The sequence below is a fragment of the Salvia hispanica genome, chromosome 5 (genome assembly GCF_023119035.1).
Source record: "Salvia hispanica cultivar TCC Black 2014 chromosome 5, UniMelb_Shisp_WGS_1.0, whole genome shotgun sequence".
NCBI lineage: Eukaryota > Viridiplantae > Streptophyta > Magnoliopsida > Lamiales > Lamiaceae > Salvia > Salvia hispanica.
In genome coordinates this window covers 24,285,200-24,299,963 of record NC_062969.1, presented here as the reverse complement: position 1 = coordinate 24,299,963, position 14,764 = coordinate 24,285,200, and the positions used below count along the sequence as shown (strand labels likewise).

The following is a 14,764-nucleotide window of genomic DNA, read 5'->3' as shown; positions in this document are numbered from 1 at the left end:
ACTTAGTGCCCATATCTGCTGGGTTTTGATCAGTGTGAATTTTATGCAATGCAATCTCACCCTTTTCAACAACATCTCTAATAAAATGAAACCTAACATCTATATGCTTGGTTCTATCATGAAAGACTGGGTTTTTGCACAACTGAATAGCTGATTGGCTGTCAGAATATACAACAGGCAAGGACTTAATGAATTTCAGTTCAGAGAGCACTCCCTTGAGCCAAATGGCTTCTTTCATGGCTTCTGTTGTAGCAATCTATTCAGACTTAGTTGTTGATAGAGCCACAATGTGTTGGAGTTGGGACTTCCAGCTGATACAAGATCTGCACACAGTAAAAGCATAGGAATTAGTGGACTTGCTCTTATCCCTATCATTAGCATAGTTAGAATCCACATAGCCACACAACTCAACACCATCATCACGTTTGAGTAACACAGACCATACTTAGAAGTATGTTTCAAGTATCTCAACAACCATTTCAATGCTTCCCAATGCACATGGTCTGGATTTGACATATATCTACTAAGCACAGAGACAACATAAGCAATATCAGGTCTGGTACTGACCATTAAGTACATCACAGAACCAATAGCATTTGCATAGGGAATCTTTTTCATGGCAGCAATATCATCATCAGACTTAGGACAAGATCTTTACTCAGTAAAAAATGTGCAGCTAAAGGAACATAAGCAGTTTTAGCAGCAGCCATATTAAACTTTTGAAGAATCTTGTGCACATAAGGCTCTTGGTGAAGCACCAGGATAGACTTCTTTCTATCCCTAAAAATATTTATCTCCAATATTTTCTGAGCATCACCAAGGTCCTTCATGTCAAAGTTCTCACACAGAGCAGTTTGCACAGACTTGATAGACTTTAAATATGGTCCCATAATCAGCATATCATCCACATAAAACAACAAAAACACAGGAACACTACCAAGGTTTTTAACATATAAGCATGCATCAAAGGTGCTCATAACAAAGCCTAGCTTCTGCATACAAGTGTTAAATTTGATGTTCCACTGTCTGGGAGACTGCTTCAAACTATACATAGCCTTTTTCAACAAGCAAACATGATTGGAAAACTTGGGGTAAACAAAACCTTCAGGTTGTTTCATGTAAATTGGTTTATCAAGGTCACCATGAAGGAAAACAGTTTCAACATCCATCTGTTTCATTTCCCAATTAAAGTGAGCACACAAGGCTAATATAAGTCTGACTATGGTAAATTTTACAACATGAGCAAAGATCTCAGTGTAATCCACCCCCTCTTGCTGAGTAAACCCTTTGGCCACTAACCTGGCCTTGTACCTAATACCATCAATTTCATTTTTAAGTTTATAAAGCCACCTGCAGTCAACTACAGAAGCACCAACAGGCAAGGTACAAGAATCCAAGTATGGTTTATCAACAAGGAATGCATTTCATTTTTCACAGCCTTAAGCCACAAATTCCAGGCCTTAGACTTCTGAGCCTGCTTATAAGTCTGGGGTTCATCCCCATCAGATTCAAAAACATTGAAAGCAAGAGCAAGCAAGTTCATCAAACCAGTATACCTATCAGGGGGGTTATGAGGCCTTCTTACCCTATCCCTAGTTAACATATAATCATGCAAGTTTGGCTCATCAACCACATCACTATCTTGGACAACAGTTGAATCAGGGGGTGCATCAATATGATCTACATCTACTGGGTCCTCAGCATGGTCACCTTTAGGTACAGGAGTTGGATCAGTGATCCAAACCTACTCCACCTCACTTGAGGCACCAGTAGGAATCTCCACCTCACTTTGAATGTGGGTAGGAGACTCACTGAATAGAGCAGACTCCCCAAAGGGTTTAAGGCAAGGGAATTCAGTTTCATTAAAGACAACATCCCTGCTAATTATAACCCTGAACCCTGGTTCATCCCTCAGCCATACCCTATACCCTTTAACACCATCAGGGTATCCCAGAAAAACACCTTTCCTAGACCTAGGATCAAGTTTATGAACCTTCTGATGAGTAAAGGCAGGGCAACCAAAGACTCTTAGATGAGAAAAATCAATTCTTTTACCAGAAAAAACAGACTCGGGAAATTTTCCTTTCAAAGGTACAGAGGGTGATCTATTCACCAAATAGCAAGCAGTAAGAAGAGCTTCTCCCCAAAACTTTTTAGAAGACCACTTTTAGAAAGAAGGCACCTGACTTTTTCAAGCAGGGTCCTATTCATCCTCTCAGCTACTCCATTTTGCTGAAGGGTATAAGGAACAATTTTGTGTCTCTTAATACCATAAGAGACACAAAGACTATCCATCTGAGCATTACAGAACTCCAACCCATTGTCAGTTTTGATAGCCTTGATGGACTATCCAGTTTGGTTTTCAATCAAGCATTTCCAATTTTTAAAAGTGTCAAAAACATCAGACTTTTGCTTTAAAAGAAAACACCAGACCTTTCTAGAAAAGTCATCTATCACAGATAAAAAATAGACAGATCGTGAATGGGTAGTCACAGAAGCTGGTCCCCACACATCCATATGTAGGTACTCAAGAACTCCTTTACTGATACATTCAATAACAGGAGAGGGAAAAGACACTCTATGCTGCTTACCTAACACACAAGTATCACAGAAAGGAAGATCATTTTGAAAATCTTTTGAGAGAAGCTCATCCTTTTTCAAAATTTTCAAACCATTATCACTCATGTGTCCAAGCCTATTGTGCCATAATAAAGTCTTATAATCATTTACCACATTTGCAGAACTATTATAATCACATAGGGACTGAGCAGAACACACATACAAGTTATACTTTTTGAAAGCTTTGAAAACACATAAAGACCCCTTAAAGATTTTCATAACCCCATGCCCCTATTTTCCCTCAAAACCATCTTTTTCAAGAGAAGTACATGAAAGCAGGTTATAGCAAAGATCAGGAACATACTTCACATTGTCCAACTTCAAAGTAAAAACATTTTCAAATTTCAAACACACAGTCCCAACCCCAAGAATTTGACACTTTTTATCATTTGTCATGGAGACAAAAGAGTCAGCAACAGGTTTGAAATCAGAGTACAAATTTTTGAAAGAAGAAATGTGAAAAGTACATCCAGAATCAATCAACCAGTCAGTTTGGGCAAAAGAACAAGCAAAGGCAAAATTCACTGAGAACATGTCATGATTCATAAAACAAACTCCTTCAGAATCATCATTCTTAGCAAGATTGGCAAGAACATCCTCATTATAATTATAAAACTTTGCCTTTTTAGGCTTAGTAAATTCTCTCTTATAATGGCCAAGTTCACCACAGTTAAAGCACTTCCTGTTGTTCTTATTGGGATTCCTATTCTTAGACCTAGACTTTCCACTGTTTGACTTTTTCCCATCATTATTTTGCTTCCCATTGTTATCCCCCTTGAATCTAGATCTACCTCTAACAGTCAGAGCCTTATTCTGACTGGTTTTACCCTCATTATTCTCCCTAAGTTCAAATTCTTTAGACTTAAGAGAGCTAATGATCAAATCAATGGGAGCGCAGAATCCCTCCCATACTTAATATCAGCCTTCACATCACTGTATGAGTCAGGGATAGCATTCATTAAAGCCATGCTAGTATATTCATCAATAGTTTTATCACCAGCACGTTTAATGTCTTGAACAAGCTTTTGAAACCTGTCCACATTGTCATTAATGTCCTTTGTAAAATCAAGCTTAAATTTGAAAAATTTTTCCAACAAATACATCCTACTGGACATGGAAGTTTCAGTATACAAGGTTTCAAGAGTTTTCCACAATTCAGAAGCACAATCAATAGTTCCAACCTTCCTTATGACAGAGTCACTTAGGTTGAGGATAATAGTTGACCTTGCCAACTCATTCATCTCAGCTTTCTTTTCCTCAGATTCTGTTTCAAGAATAGTATTTTCAACAGCTTTGAAAACTTTTTGATGTATCAAAATGCACTTGGTCTTTTGCTTCCAAATGCTAAAATCATTTTTACCATTGAAGGGAGTAATCCCAACAACTGGAGCAGCCATTTTGAAAACAAAAGGGTTTTTGGCAACACACACAGAAAAAAGAAAAGAAACACACAAGGCACAACACACAACCCTGCACAGACAAGATTGGTGACCTAAAAGCCACAGAGACACAGAGACTCACCAAGAAAACAAAGAATGCAGGGATTTGCTAATCTAGGACTCCACACAAGAGCAAGTAATCAGTCAAGATCACACACAAGCATGCGCACACAGGTGGTTAGCTCAAAATGTGTTCAAGAATGTACACAGCTCAATAACAGAGATCCTCCCTATCTGTCACGAGTACCCTGGCTAGAGGATTTCCCAGTTCGTAAGAACTCACTGAATGAGGGCGTAGGTCCTGCACTATTTTTTAGCACTACATAAACCTGCAAGTATACAGAGTATATATAGTATAGCCAAAGGCCAGTACCGGGATATTGAACACGGGGAAGGCAAACACAGAGGTCTATCCTCTACTAAGACTCAATTACTATTTGGACGAACGAAAGATTTTTGAAAACTTTTGAAAATAGAAAATATTTGAAAACAGTTAACAACTAAATGCAAGCAAAACACAGAGACAATCGATAGAGATAAGGGAATTCCAGGGATGTGCGTTCACAGTTATGGTTATACAAATTTGAAACTACAATACCCTAGCACAGTTATTACTTTGATAGGACGAGTCACCTAGCTTATGCTCATGCGATGCAAACGTTGATTACAAGATTAGGGTTGTCAATCCTAACACGTAACTCCATAAAGCTCCTAAGATCCTTGAAAAGTCTCTCAATTAACAGTGTCGTTTTAAGGGAAGCTAACTGTAGCGTCTACTAAGTGGATCTAACTCGTTAGAACTCTGTCACAGTTATGAAGCAAATTATATTAAATCATACACAATTGTGTCACTCAATCATGTAGCATCAAGACTAACTTAGGGAATAAACAAAGTAAAAACAAAACGGATATTAAATAGAAAATTGGAATTGTATAACCAAAGTCGTTACTAAAGAATCCTATGAGTTTAGTTACACATAATGAAATAAGTTAAACACATAGATTGAAGGGAAGACAATTTGAACGTAAAACTAAAACAAATAAAACCCGTAGGTTGAATCCTTGTCGTTCTTGATGTTCTTGAAATCCTTCTCCAACTCCTTGCACAAGTGAAGTACTCTAGCTCTTGATCTCTATGAATTATTTTACAAGTAGAAGCTCTCTTTTTGATGAAGCTTGAGGTCTTATTTATAGGGGAAAGCCAATCCTTATTGTAGAAGGAAAGGATCTTCAAAATATGGTAAATCTTGGAACAAATCTAGGGCATCTCGGATTCGCCGCCTTTCTCCGCCGGGCCGCCGGGCGAGACTTCTCTTCCAAGCGTATTTTTCCGAGGCGGACCGCTGCATTCATCTGCCTGCCGGGTGCCGGCGGTCGACGTACACATTCGCGGCGGTCGCCGGTCGCCGTTTGACTCCAGATTTCCAGACTTTGCGTTTTGGCTCCCTTTTTCGGCTCAATTATGCACATTTTTCACAAAACACGTCAAAATACCAAAATAGACAAAATATGCAAATAATGGACGTGTAGAGTGACTTTGACATAAAAAACGGACCAAATAACGGCCTTAAAATAGTGCAAAATTCGAGCATATCAACTTCCCCAAACTTACATTTTTTTTTTGTCCTCGAACAAAACAATAAAGACACAAGAATAGGCGCACGGAATGCACAAGGACTAGACGTCATAATTGCCTCAAAAGATGAAAGAACAGATTAAGCATGTATTAACGCAATCAAATCAAGCAAGGCTTATTAGTGCACTTTCATTACTAACTCGTGGAACACCTTGAATTCATGCACTCACATGTGGCAAACTTCCAAAGATGGGAAGTGTTCTCTCACTCTCAAAGTGTATAAAGGAATGTGTATATAAGCACTCAAATCATGCATCATGCAAAGTTTACCATAAGCTTGCTCAAAGTCTAATCCTTCCTCTACTAGATGTGATTAAGCATCAAAAGTCCGAAAGGTCTTTATCTTTGGTTGTAATGTAGGCTCTTTGGTAGATGAGGAATATTTGGCTAAAAAGTGACTCAAAAATAAAAATATCCCAAGTAGAGTAAAATTGACTCCACTTTCCTAAACCCAAGACACTTTTAACACTTCATTTTTCTCCTTCAACTCACTTTCCAATCCTTTGAAAAAAAAAATTCTTTTCACAACCTTTTACATTTTTTTTCATAGGCATCCTCTCTAAGATTAAGCACATACTTGGAATTTTTCTATTTCACAACTTGTACTCTTCTTTATATTAAGCACACTACTTTTTATACTTTCTTCCTTACTAATCCAATTCCTTTACAAAATAAAATAGCAAAAACTAACTAACCAAAGGAATTGTCCCCATTATGTTGGCTTCCAAAGAAAAGGTTTAAAGGCTCAAAATTGGCTCCAAAGGGAAATTTTTTTAAAAATTTGAGAGGGTCAAAAATTTGGATAAAAGTAGGCTAAGAAAAGATAGTCAATCATCCTCCTAAATCAACTTAAACACTATGTAAACTTAGGCAAGACTATGAACAATTCACTAATTATGCACCTTTTCACCAAACCATCAAATCAAGACGTTAAGCCACACTTAAACATAGATGGAATATATTATCATTGACAACTCAGTCTAAAGTGTGTCCCTAAGCATGCGTGTTTCTAAGTTCTTCATGTTAAGTTCACGACATGGATTCAAGAAAATATTTTTTTTAAGAACACAAAATTCACCTACGGGGTTTTTGAAAAAAAATAAAAGCAAAAACTTTAAAACAAAAAGAAAAACCCTAAAACAAAAACCTAAACTCACGGTCCACCATTTCATTTCCCCAAACTTATTTACAACAAAGTGTAAAATAAGTTTGTAGAGTTGGTAGGGACGTGAGTAAACTACTTAAAAAAAACGTACCTTGAAAAATTTCGCGTCGAGGCTTGACGGGGCGAAATTTCAAAAAAATTCAAAAAATCGCGCTGGAAATTGCGCCCAGGTGGCGGCCCGCCGCGGCATGTCCGGCGGTCGCCGCGCAGCAACAGATTGTTCCAGCGAGCAGGTGGCGGACCGCCGCAGCACATGCGGCGGTTGCCACGATGAGATCAGAACCTACGAAAAATTTTCAACGCACAAAAATTAAACTAAAACCAAAAATACTTAAAATTAAAGCAAAAATTGTCAAAAACATAAAAAGAAATTGTCTTAAAAATATCCAAAAACATGGTACAAATGCTCATTTAAAGTCACTGAGCTTGACTTCTTCAATCTTGAGGAGAAGGAGGGAAACGGGCGTTGAGGTCGTCGAATGCACCAATAAGATAGGCGATGTCGCCAATCATGGTTTGGCACTCTTATCGAGCCTCGGCGGCCATCCTATGGAGCTCTTTAATTTCTTGACGGCGATGCACGTCTTCTAGCCTTTGTTGCTCCCAAAATTGTTGCTTCGCCGTGCGCCAATCGCCTTGAGCCGTCCATCCTTGGCAGTTGTAGGCGTTCTCCCTTTGTTGCTCCGCCCAACGGGTGTCCCAAGTGTTGGACACGTTTTGCATGTAGGAGTAGATATCTCCTAGTTGGGCGGAGGTGTTTGTTTAAAACTCCTCATCGGGGTTCGGCCTTGTAGGAAAAATCCTTGACCCCAATAGTCGGTCTTCAATAGCCCCACCGAAAAGAGCACCGCATAGGTGATAAAGCGCTCCCCGCCATCCTCCGTCAATCCGGCGAAGGATATGTCCAAGTACTCGGCAATCGGCGTGATCAAGCTCCCACAACAAATAACGCCGTCATCCTTCTTCGTGATCCGGTCCACATAGATAGTAAAAAGGGTTCCATAATCGAATCCCTTCTTGTTGAGGAGGCACCATATCACATTCAACTCCGTTTGGGAGACACTCCCCCCATCGACCCTAGCAAACATAAGTTGGGTCATAGCGCTGTGAAGGTACCTCAAAACCAGGTTGCGAATCGAAGAAGACTTAGCATAGCCCGCGGCATGCTCGTACTCATTCGTCATCGCACCCTAAACCTCGTCAAAGTCATAGTCATTATCGGTCTCGGGGTTGGGGTCGAAGCAATGGAAGATTCCGCAAAGTTCCTCCATGGTGAGCGAGTGCCATTGGTTGCCTAGGAGGAAGTCGATGCTAAGCGGGATGTTTTGCCGGCGGTCCTTGGTGACCTTCAACGAGCTTAGGAACTCAAGAGTATACTTCCGGAAGACGGCCACTTCCTCTCGAACATGTAGTGGAGCCCATTCCCATCGCCCACGTCACACAACGCCCAAAAGTCCTCCGCGATCCCCAAAGTTTGGAGAGGGAAATCGTGGGGGTACCTCGAGGGCGCCGTCTCTCGCGCCGACAACTTCTTCCACATGGCCTTTTGCTCATCCGAGGCAAGGATAATACCATAGTTCTTCGCGTTTTCGGGCGCTTTCCCTTTGATCCCATTATCCTACAAAAGAAGAACATAATACTTTAAAAGGTATACCAACAATGGGCAATCAAAGGTTCCCCCAAACTTGCACTCTTATAAGCAATAGCAAAGAATCAACAATTAGTTGCAAGTTTGTGTTTCATAACATCCTAGATGGTAGCATGTAAACATGTAGAGCATAATCATCCAAACTAGGACACAAAAATCCACCCCCCAACGTGAATTCATCCCCCATGCAGAGACGTATCAATAATAAATCAATACATATCAACAATCTCTTAGAAATTCTCAAGTATTGCAATTCATGGAAGTAATAATAGCTTCACAATGCTATGAACATGATTGCAACATATAAACAAGAAGGAATCACTATTCACAAAGCTTCAAATCATCACCAAAACACAATTTCACCATGGAAATCCAAAAATAAGCACACACAACCATCCCCCATCGTAAAATAAGAGTCTCTACCGAACAATTCATCCTAAACATGCCCAAATCCATGAATGAATTGAAACAAAGCTCATAAATTGAGTTAAGATTCATACCCTGTGTTGATTGAGAATTGGAGGAGAAGAACTCTAAATTTGGAGAGAATTGAAAGAATGATAGTGTGGGTGTGTGAATTTGGTGATTTATAAAGGTGGGGGTTGTGTGCAAGGAAGGAATTTGAGAAGGAATGAGAAAAGGAATAGGAAACATACCTTAAATAGGCCATTCTCGTTTCTGGACTGCGCGCGGCAGTCGCCGCGTGATGTGTGGCGGGCTACCGCATGGGACGTTTAAAACTGCGTTTCCTGGCATGCCGCCGCGGCCCGTCCAGCGATTTCTCTGGCCCGCCCTATCCTGCACATGTGAACACACGTGTGGCGACCGCCGTGTTAAGTGCGGCGACCGCCACTCGCAAATTAATTTATTTTTTTAATAAAAAAAAAAATAAAGAAAAGACCTAAATTAAAGAAATTGGGTTGCCTCCCAACAAGAGCTTTTGTTTTTAGTCGTTAGCTCGACTTGAAGTGGCCCACTAATTGGGCGGATCAGCGACCCGAGTATTGAAAATTGGCATAGGGAGCAACTTGGTCCCTAGCTTCTTCCACACTTGTACTTCCCCTTATTGGTCTTGATAACGTAAATCTCGGGGTCCTCCTTGGGTGCTTTCTTCCTCTTTTGCTTCTTTTTTTGGGGGATTGTCACGCCCACATTTTCTAAGGATAGAAAACACGGTTGATCGGAACTAAGGGAGGGTTAAAGAAGCGAGAAAGAAAAAGGGAACAACGAAATATACACGACCAAAACAAAAGATTAACTAAGGACTTAAAACAAACTCAAATATTGTCTCCACAAAACTAACTTCGAATAATAAGACCCAATGATGAAACAGTCCAAAGAAAATTTAGAATTTTAGCGGAAGCGTCAAGACATGGAAAAATGCCGAGTATGAAGACCTGACAAATCCAACAACCAAACAAGATATAATTTTCCAATAACTTTGCTCAACATCCTCCACGTCTATCGTCGCTCAATCTGCACATTAAGAAAAACAATATGCAGGGCTGAGTACTTGATGCACTCAGTGGACGCATGCCAAAATACAGTTTGTCAAGCCATAAACGAGTGATCTTGGGGTTTTATTTAAAAGAACCCAAGTACACTAAAAACATATTTTCCGTAAAGTTCGGTTGCGCAACCACTTTCCATCCACATCCACCATCACCATATCTGAACTACATGACAAGGAACGTGGCCACGAAGCAAGTCACTAGACCGGCCAACTCCAATGAGATAGCGCACAATCTACTGGGTGTACACCAGTCCGAGCAGGGTTTGCGGCCCTACTGGGACCCGAATTCGTTAACATACATGGCATAGCCACTTCAGATAGGTTCATTCAAACACAAAACATGGCAAGACAAACATTTTTCACCTCCTTTCACATAACAAAATATTTAGGACATAGTCCTTATTTAAAACGAAAGCCCACCTCAATCGCTTAACTCCTCAATCAACTTTCTTCTCCAATCACAAACGACGTGCAAGAGTTCACCTTTGTTCAAAATAATATAATATGCAAGAATAAGACTTTGCAAAATAAATTAATTTAAAACAATGCATGCACCCTACTTGCGTGTGCGCTCAAAATATCCTCTAACATTTTGTCAAAATAAAAGTCCTCGTATTTTTTTTGATTTAGCTCACCACTAAGGAAACTGCCCAGCACTATTTAGTTAGACCCAAACTAAACAAATACTGAACCAGCCCAAACCAAATAATTGAGGTAGCCAAACTAAAAGAAATAAAGTGTCCTGAATTATAATTCTCACAAAAGAAAAGGAAATTAATTATACTCCCAATTACTACACCATACGTGTGTATACCTGTCCTCTAAACCCAAAATACACAATATATCAATTCCCCATTTTAAAACTACAAATTAAAAGAATTTATACTATATGCTCCCAAGTCACCCATGTCTCTCTAACATCTCTCTCTCCATTTTTATCTCAAAAGAACACATCAATTTTTAATAAAAATACTCCAGCTCCTCACAGACCTTAAGAAGGCAAAAGCAAATCTAATAACCTCAGCACTACTTTATTTAAAACATGTACTCCCTCAACACACGTACACAGCCATTCCAGTTCTACTAAATAAAACAGACACAAAATAATATAGGGGACGTAAAGAAAAGAATTATATATTCCCTTCTCTAAACTGTCGAATATTTCCTCTCTCTCTACTGTCATCATCTGCAATTTACAAACCAGAAACAATTCCAACTCCCTCTCTTCTTCCTCTCTTTCCTATCACACTCTGAAACACATATCTCGGCTCCCACCAAAGCTATCTCTCTAAAACTCACTCCACAGAAGCACAAAATCCTTCCCACAGTCAGCGCCCATCACCGGCGATGCCTCTCCCATCAGATTCGTCCCTCTTCTCTTTTTCCCCATCCCAAAACCTTTATTAAGATTTTAATTATTTACTATCAACTATTAATGGGCAGGCAGCAGGTTTTCAAGAATGGAGATTGAAGAGGAAACAAGAGATTAAAGCTTGCAAATTTTATCGAGAATGAATCATTCACAATTTCCAGAAAATTCAACAAGAGTCTAAGTTCGATTTCGTGAACACTTTGATTATGTGAACAATGTCATGGAATTGAATGCAGAGACTTTCAGAAATTATGTATATACCTTCCGGAAGAGGCAAAACTTGCAGAAGAGAAAGTATTGAAAAATCACAACTCTCTTGGTTTTTCCTTCGAGCTGTGATGTTGAGAATTTGTGTTATGGAATCAAAAGTATGGAGATTTTCGTATTCAATAGAATGAGGAGAAATTACCTTGTGGAGGAAGAGAAGAAAATAACGGCAGATTGGATGCTGAACTCACGGTATTCGCAAGTTTCTTTTTCTCAGATTTTGGATGAAAGAATGTGTGAGGAAGAGATGGCAGCGTGCGTTTAAATAAGGAGGAGAAGAAAAGATTTAATTAGTTGGAGATTTTCAGGGAAGATGGGAGATATGGGAGAAAACCGTGTAGAATGAAATTAGGAGTGCACAAAGTGCATATTTTTAAATAAGGCTTGGGAATAATTAGTTGAAATAAAAGTAGCCCAAGAATTAGATAAATGGACTAAAATAAGACAAATAAAAGTGATAGGCCCAAATATTTGATTTAGAATATTAATTAAATTGTGGTGTTTTATTTCAGTATTTTGGTATTATCTCAAGTACTCGTAAACCAACGTCCAATTTTTCAATCGACGAATCTCACGTCAATTTCGTCGACTACTTTCACCACACGATTAACCAACATCAAGCATTCACTACTTCCCTTCGCCACCAATCAAAACAAATGCAGTATTTTTATTCACGGTCTATCACTCGCTTGTACTCAAAACAATATTTTAACATAAAAAAAAAGTAACAATAAAAGCGGGTATTACAGGGATAGAGGTAGAGGAATTAGTATCGTTCTTTTTGGGAGAACGTCTTACCTCGTTTACAATGTAGATAGTGGAGGCAGAAGGGTCCTCCATTTCAAAGGGGTCTTGGGGTTTGGTCGAATCTGTGACCATGACTGCCTTACACTGCCGTTCCATCTTCGCCCGCTTTGCCTCCTCAAACTTGAGCATTTCGCTCTCGATCTTATAGGTGGATTGGCTATAGTTATCACTAATTGTGATCTCCCCACGACCTACATCAATCAAAGCTTTGCAAGTAGCAAGAAAATCTCTCCCTAAGATTAGAGGGACGTTCTTGTCTACCTTCATGTCAAGCACAATAAAATCGGCGGGGAAAATGAAATCATCGACTTTAACTAAGACGTCCTCAGTCATACCTACAGTTTTTATGGACGAGTTATTGGCCAACCTTAGTGTTACGTCTGAAGTTTTGAGTGGCCCAATGTTGAGCTTTTTGTAATACTTCAGTGGCATGAGATTGATGGAAGATCCTAGATCACATAGGGCCTTATCAACCTTTCTCTCTCCAATCTGGCATCTGATAATGAATTGGCCCGGATCTCTCTGCTTTACTGCCTTTTCCTTTTGGATGATCTCGCTGCAATGATGCGGTAGCTTAAGGTCGACTTTTGTTGGCTTTTTCTTCCTCATCACCGCCTCCCTTAGTAGCTTCGCATATTTAGGTATTTCCTGCAACGATTCAACTAGAGGAATGTCAGTATGAACCTTACAAAACATGTTCAAAAAATGTTCGAACTGCTCTTCGAGCTTAAACTTCCTATTTGGTTGGAAAGGTAGCACAATCCCATTGTGCCGCACGAGTCCTTGCTGAGTGGGCGCTTCTGTCTTGTATGTTGCGGCCCGCCGCAGGTGTGCGGCGGTTCGCCGGCGGCTGGGTACACTCCATTCGGTACTCCAGCGGCGGCCCGCTGTGGTGGTTGCGGCGGTCCGCCGGCGACTTGGCAGTCCCCAGTTTTCTGCTTTGCCACCCACTTCTTGTTGATGTCATCCACTCGTGCAGCTGCCTTTGCCCTATCCTCATCCAACTTCTTTTAGATTTGTTCCATTTGAGTGTTGATGTTGGCTATGGCAGTTGAGATCGTGTTCATTCCTTGCTCGAGGTTGTTTATTCTAGCTTCAACCACTCCGATATTGGTGTCATTAACCTTCCTGTCTTGTGTGATTACTTCCAAGATCCTTGTGATCCCTTGGTCATACTTTTCCTCCTTCTTGGTTGGCTCAACTACTCCTCCCTTGCTAACATTAAATCCTGTGGGGGGTTGCAAGTAATTATTGTTAGAATAAGAAATATTAGGGTGAGGTCGGTTTCCATTATAATTATTGAAATTACCGCCCCCCTGATTAGGGCGATAATTGTTGTTGTAATTTCTGTTGGAACCGCCCCCCTGATTAGGGCGATAATTTCTGTTGAAATTACAACAAGGAGTGGCTTTCCCCTATAAATAAGACCTCAAGCTTCATCAAAAAGAGAGAACTTCTACTTGCAAATACTTCATAGAGATCAAGACCTCGAGTACTTCATTTGTGCAAGGAGTTGGAGAAGGATTTCAAGAACATCAAGAACGACAAGGATTCAACATACGGGTTTTATTTGCTTTAGTTTTATGTTCAAATTGTCTTCCCTTCAATCTATGTTTTTAGCTTATTCAATTATGTGTAACTAAACTCATAGGATTCTAGGGATGTGTTAGTAACGACTTTGGTTATACAAATTCTTTTTTCTATTTAATATCCGTTTTGTTTTTACTTTGTTTCTTCCCTAAGTATTTTGATGCTGCATGATTGAGTGACACAATCGTGTATTATTTAATATAACATGCTTCATAACTGTGACAGAGTTCTAGCAAGTTAGATTCACTTAGTAGACACTACAGTTAGCTTCTCTTAAAACGGCACTGTTAATTGAGAGTGAGGACTTTTCAAGGGTCTTAGGAGCTTTTTGGAGTTACGTGTTAGGATTGACAACCCTAATCTTGTAATCAACATTTGTATCGCATAAGAATAAGTTAGGTGACTCGTCCTTTCAAAGTATAAACTGTGCTAGGGTATTGTAGTTGGAATTTTGTATAACCATAACTGTGAACACACATCCCTGGGATGCTAGGGATTGGTGCCCATGCACAGCGGAAGTCATGCATAAACAAATAAATCATGCATCCAGATCTATTTGACCGATTATGGGATTAATTATCTACATGTTAAACAATCAAATTGCATTCAAGGACACAAATAATTCATGTAAAAGGAACTAAAACCCTAATTCATGAATTTCCTACGGTTTAGAATTACCGATCTGATTCTCCAAAGAATCGACGATTG

At 39.7% G+C, this 14,764-nt stretch overlaps 1 protein-coding gene and 1 long non-coding RNA gene across 3 annotated transcripts; both read right to left on the bottom strand.

The window, feature by feature from the left end:
• Nucleotides 1-6,916: 6,916 nt before the first annotated feature.
• On the bottom strand, nt 6,917-11,971 carry LOC125190314. Of its 2 annotated transcripts, none has more exons than XR_007170898.1 (5): nt 11,802-11,971; nt 11,654-11,725; nt 10,441-10,503; nt 9,164-9,983; nt 6,917-8,477 (listed from the first exon to the last, which is right to left on the bottom strand). It is a non-coding gene; the product is annotated as an uncharacterized LOC125190314 (long non-coding RNA). The 2 variants fall into 2 exon arrangements; XR_007170899.1 differs by having other exon boundaries at nt 9,164-9,664.
• Nucleotides 11,972-12,216: 245 nt separating this feature from the next.
• Nucleotides 12,217-13,162, bottom strand: LOC125189689. The gene is made up of 2 exons (XM_048086942.1): nt 12,458-13,162; nt 12,217-12,294 (listed from the first exon to the last, which is right to left on the bottom strand). Exons 1-2 carry the CDS (start codon nt 13,160-13,162, stop codon nt 12,217-12,219), a joined length of 783 nt encoding a protein of 260 aa, XP_047942899.1.
• Nucleotides 13,163-14,764: the final 1,602 nt, after the last annotated feature.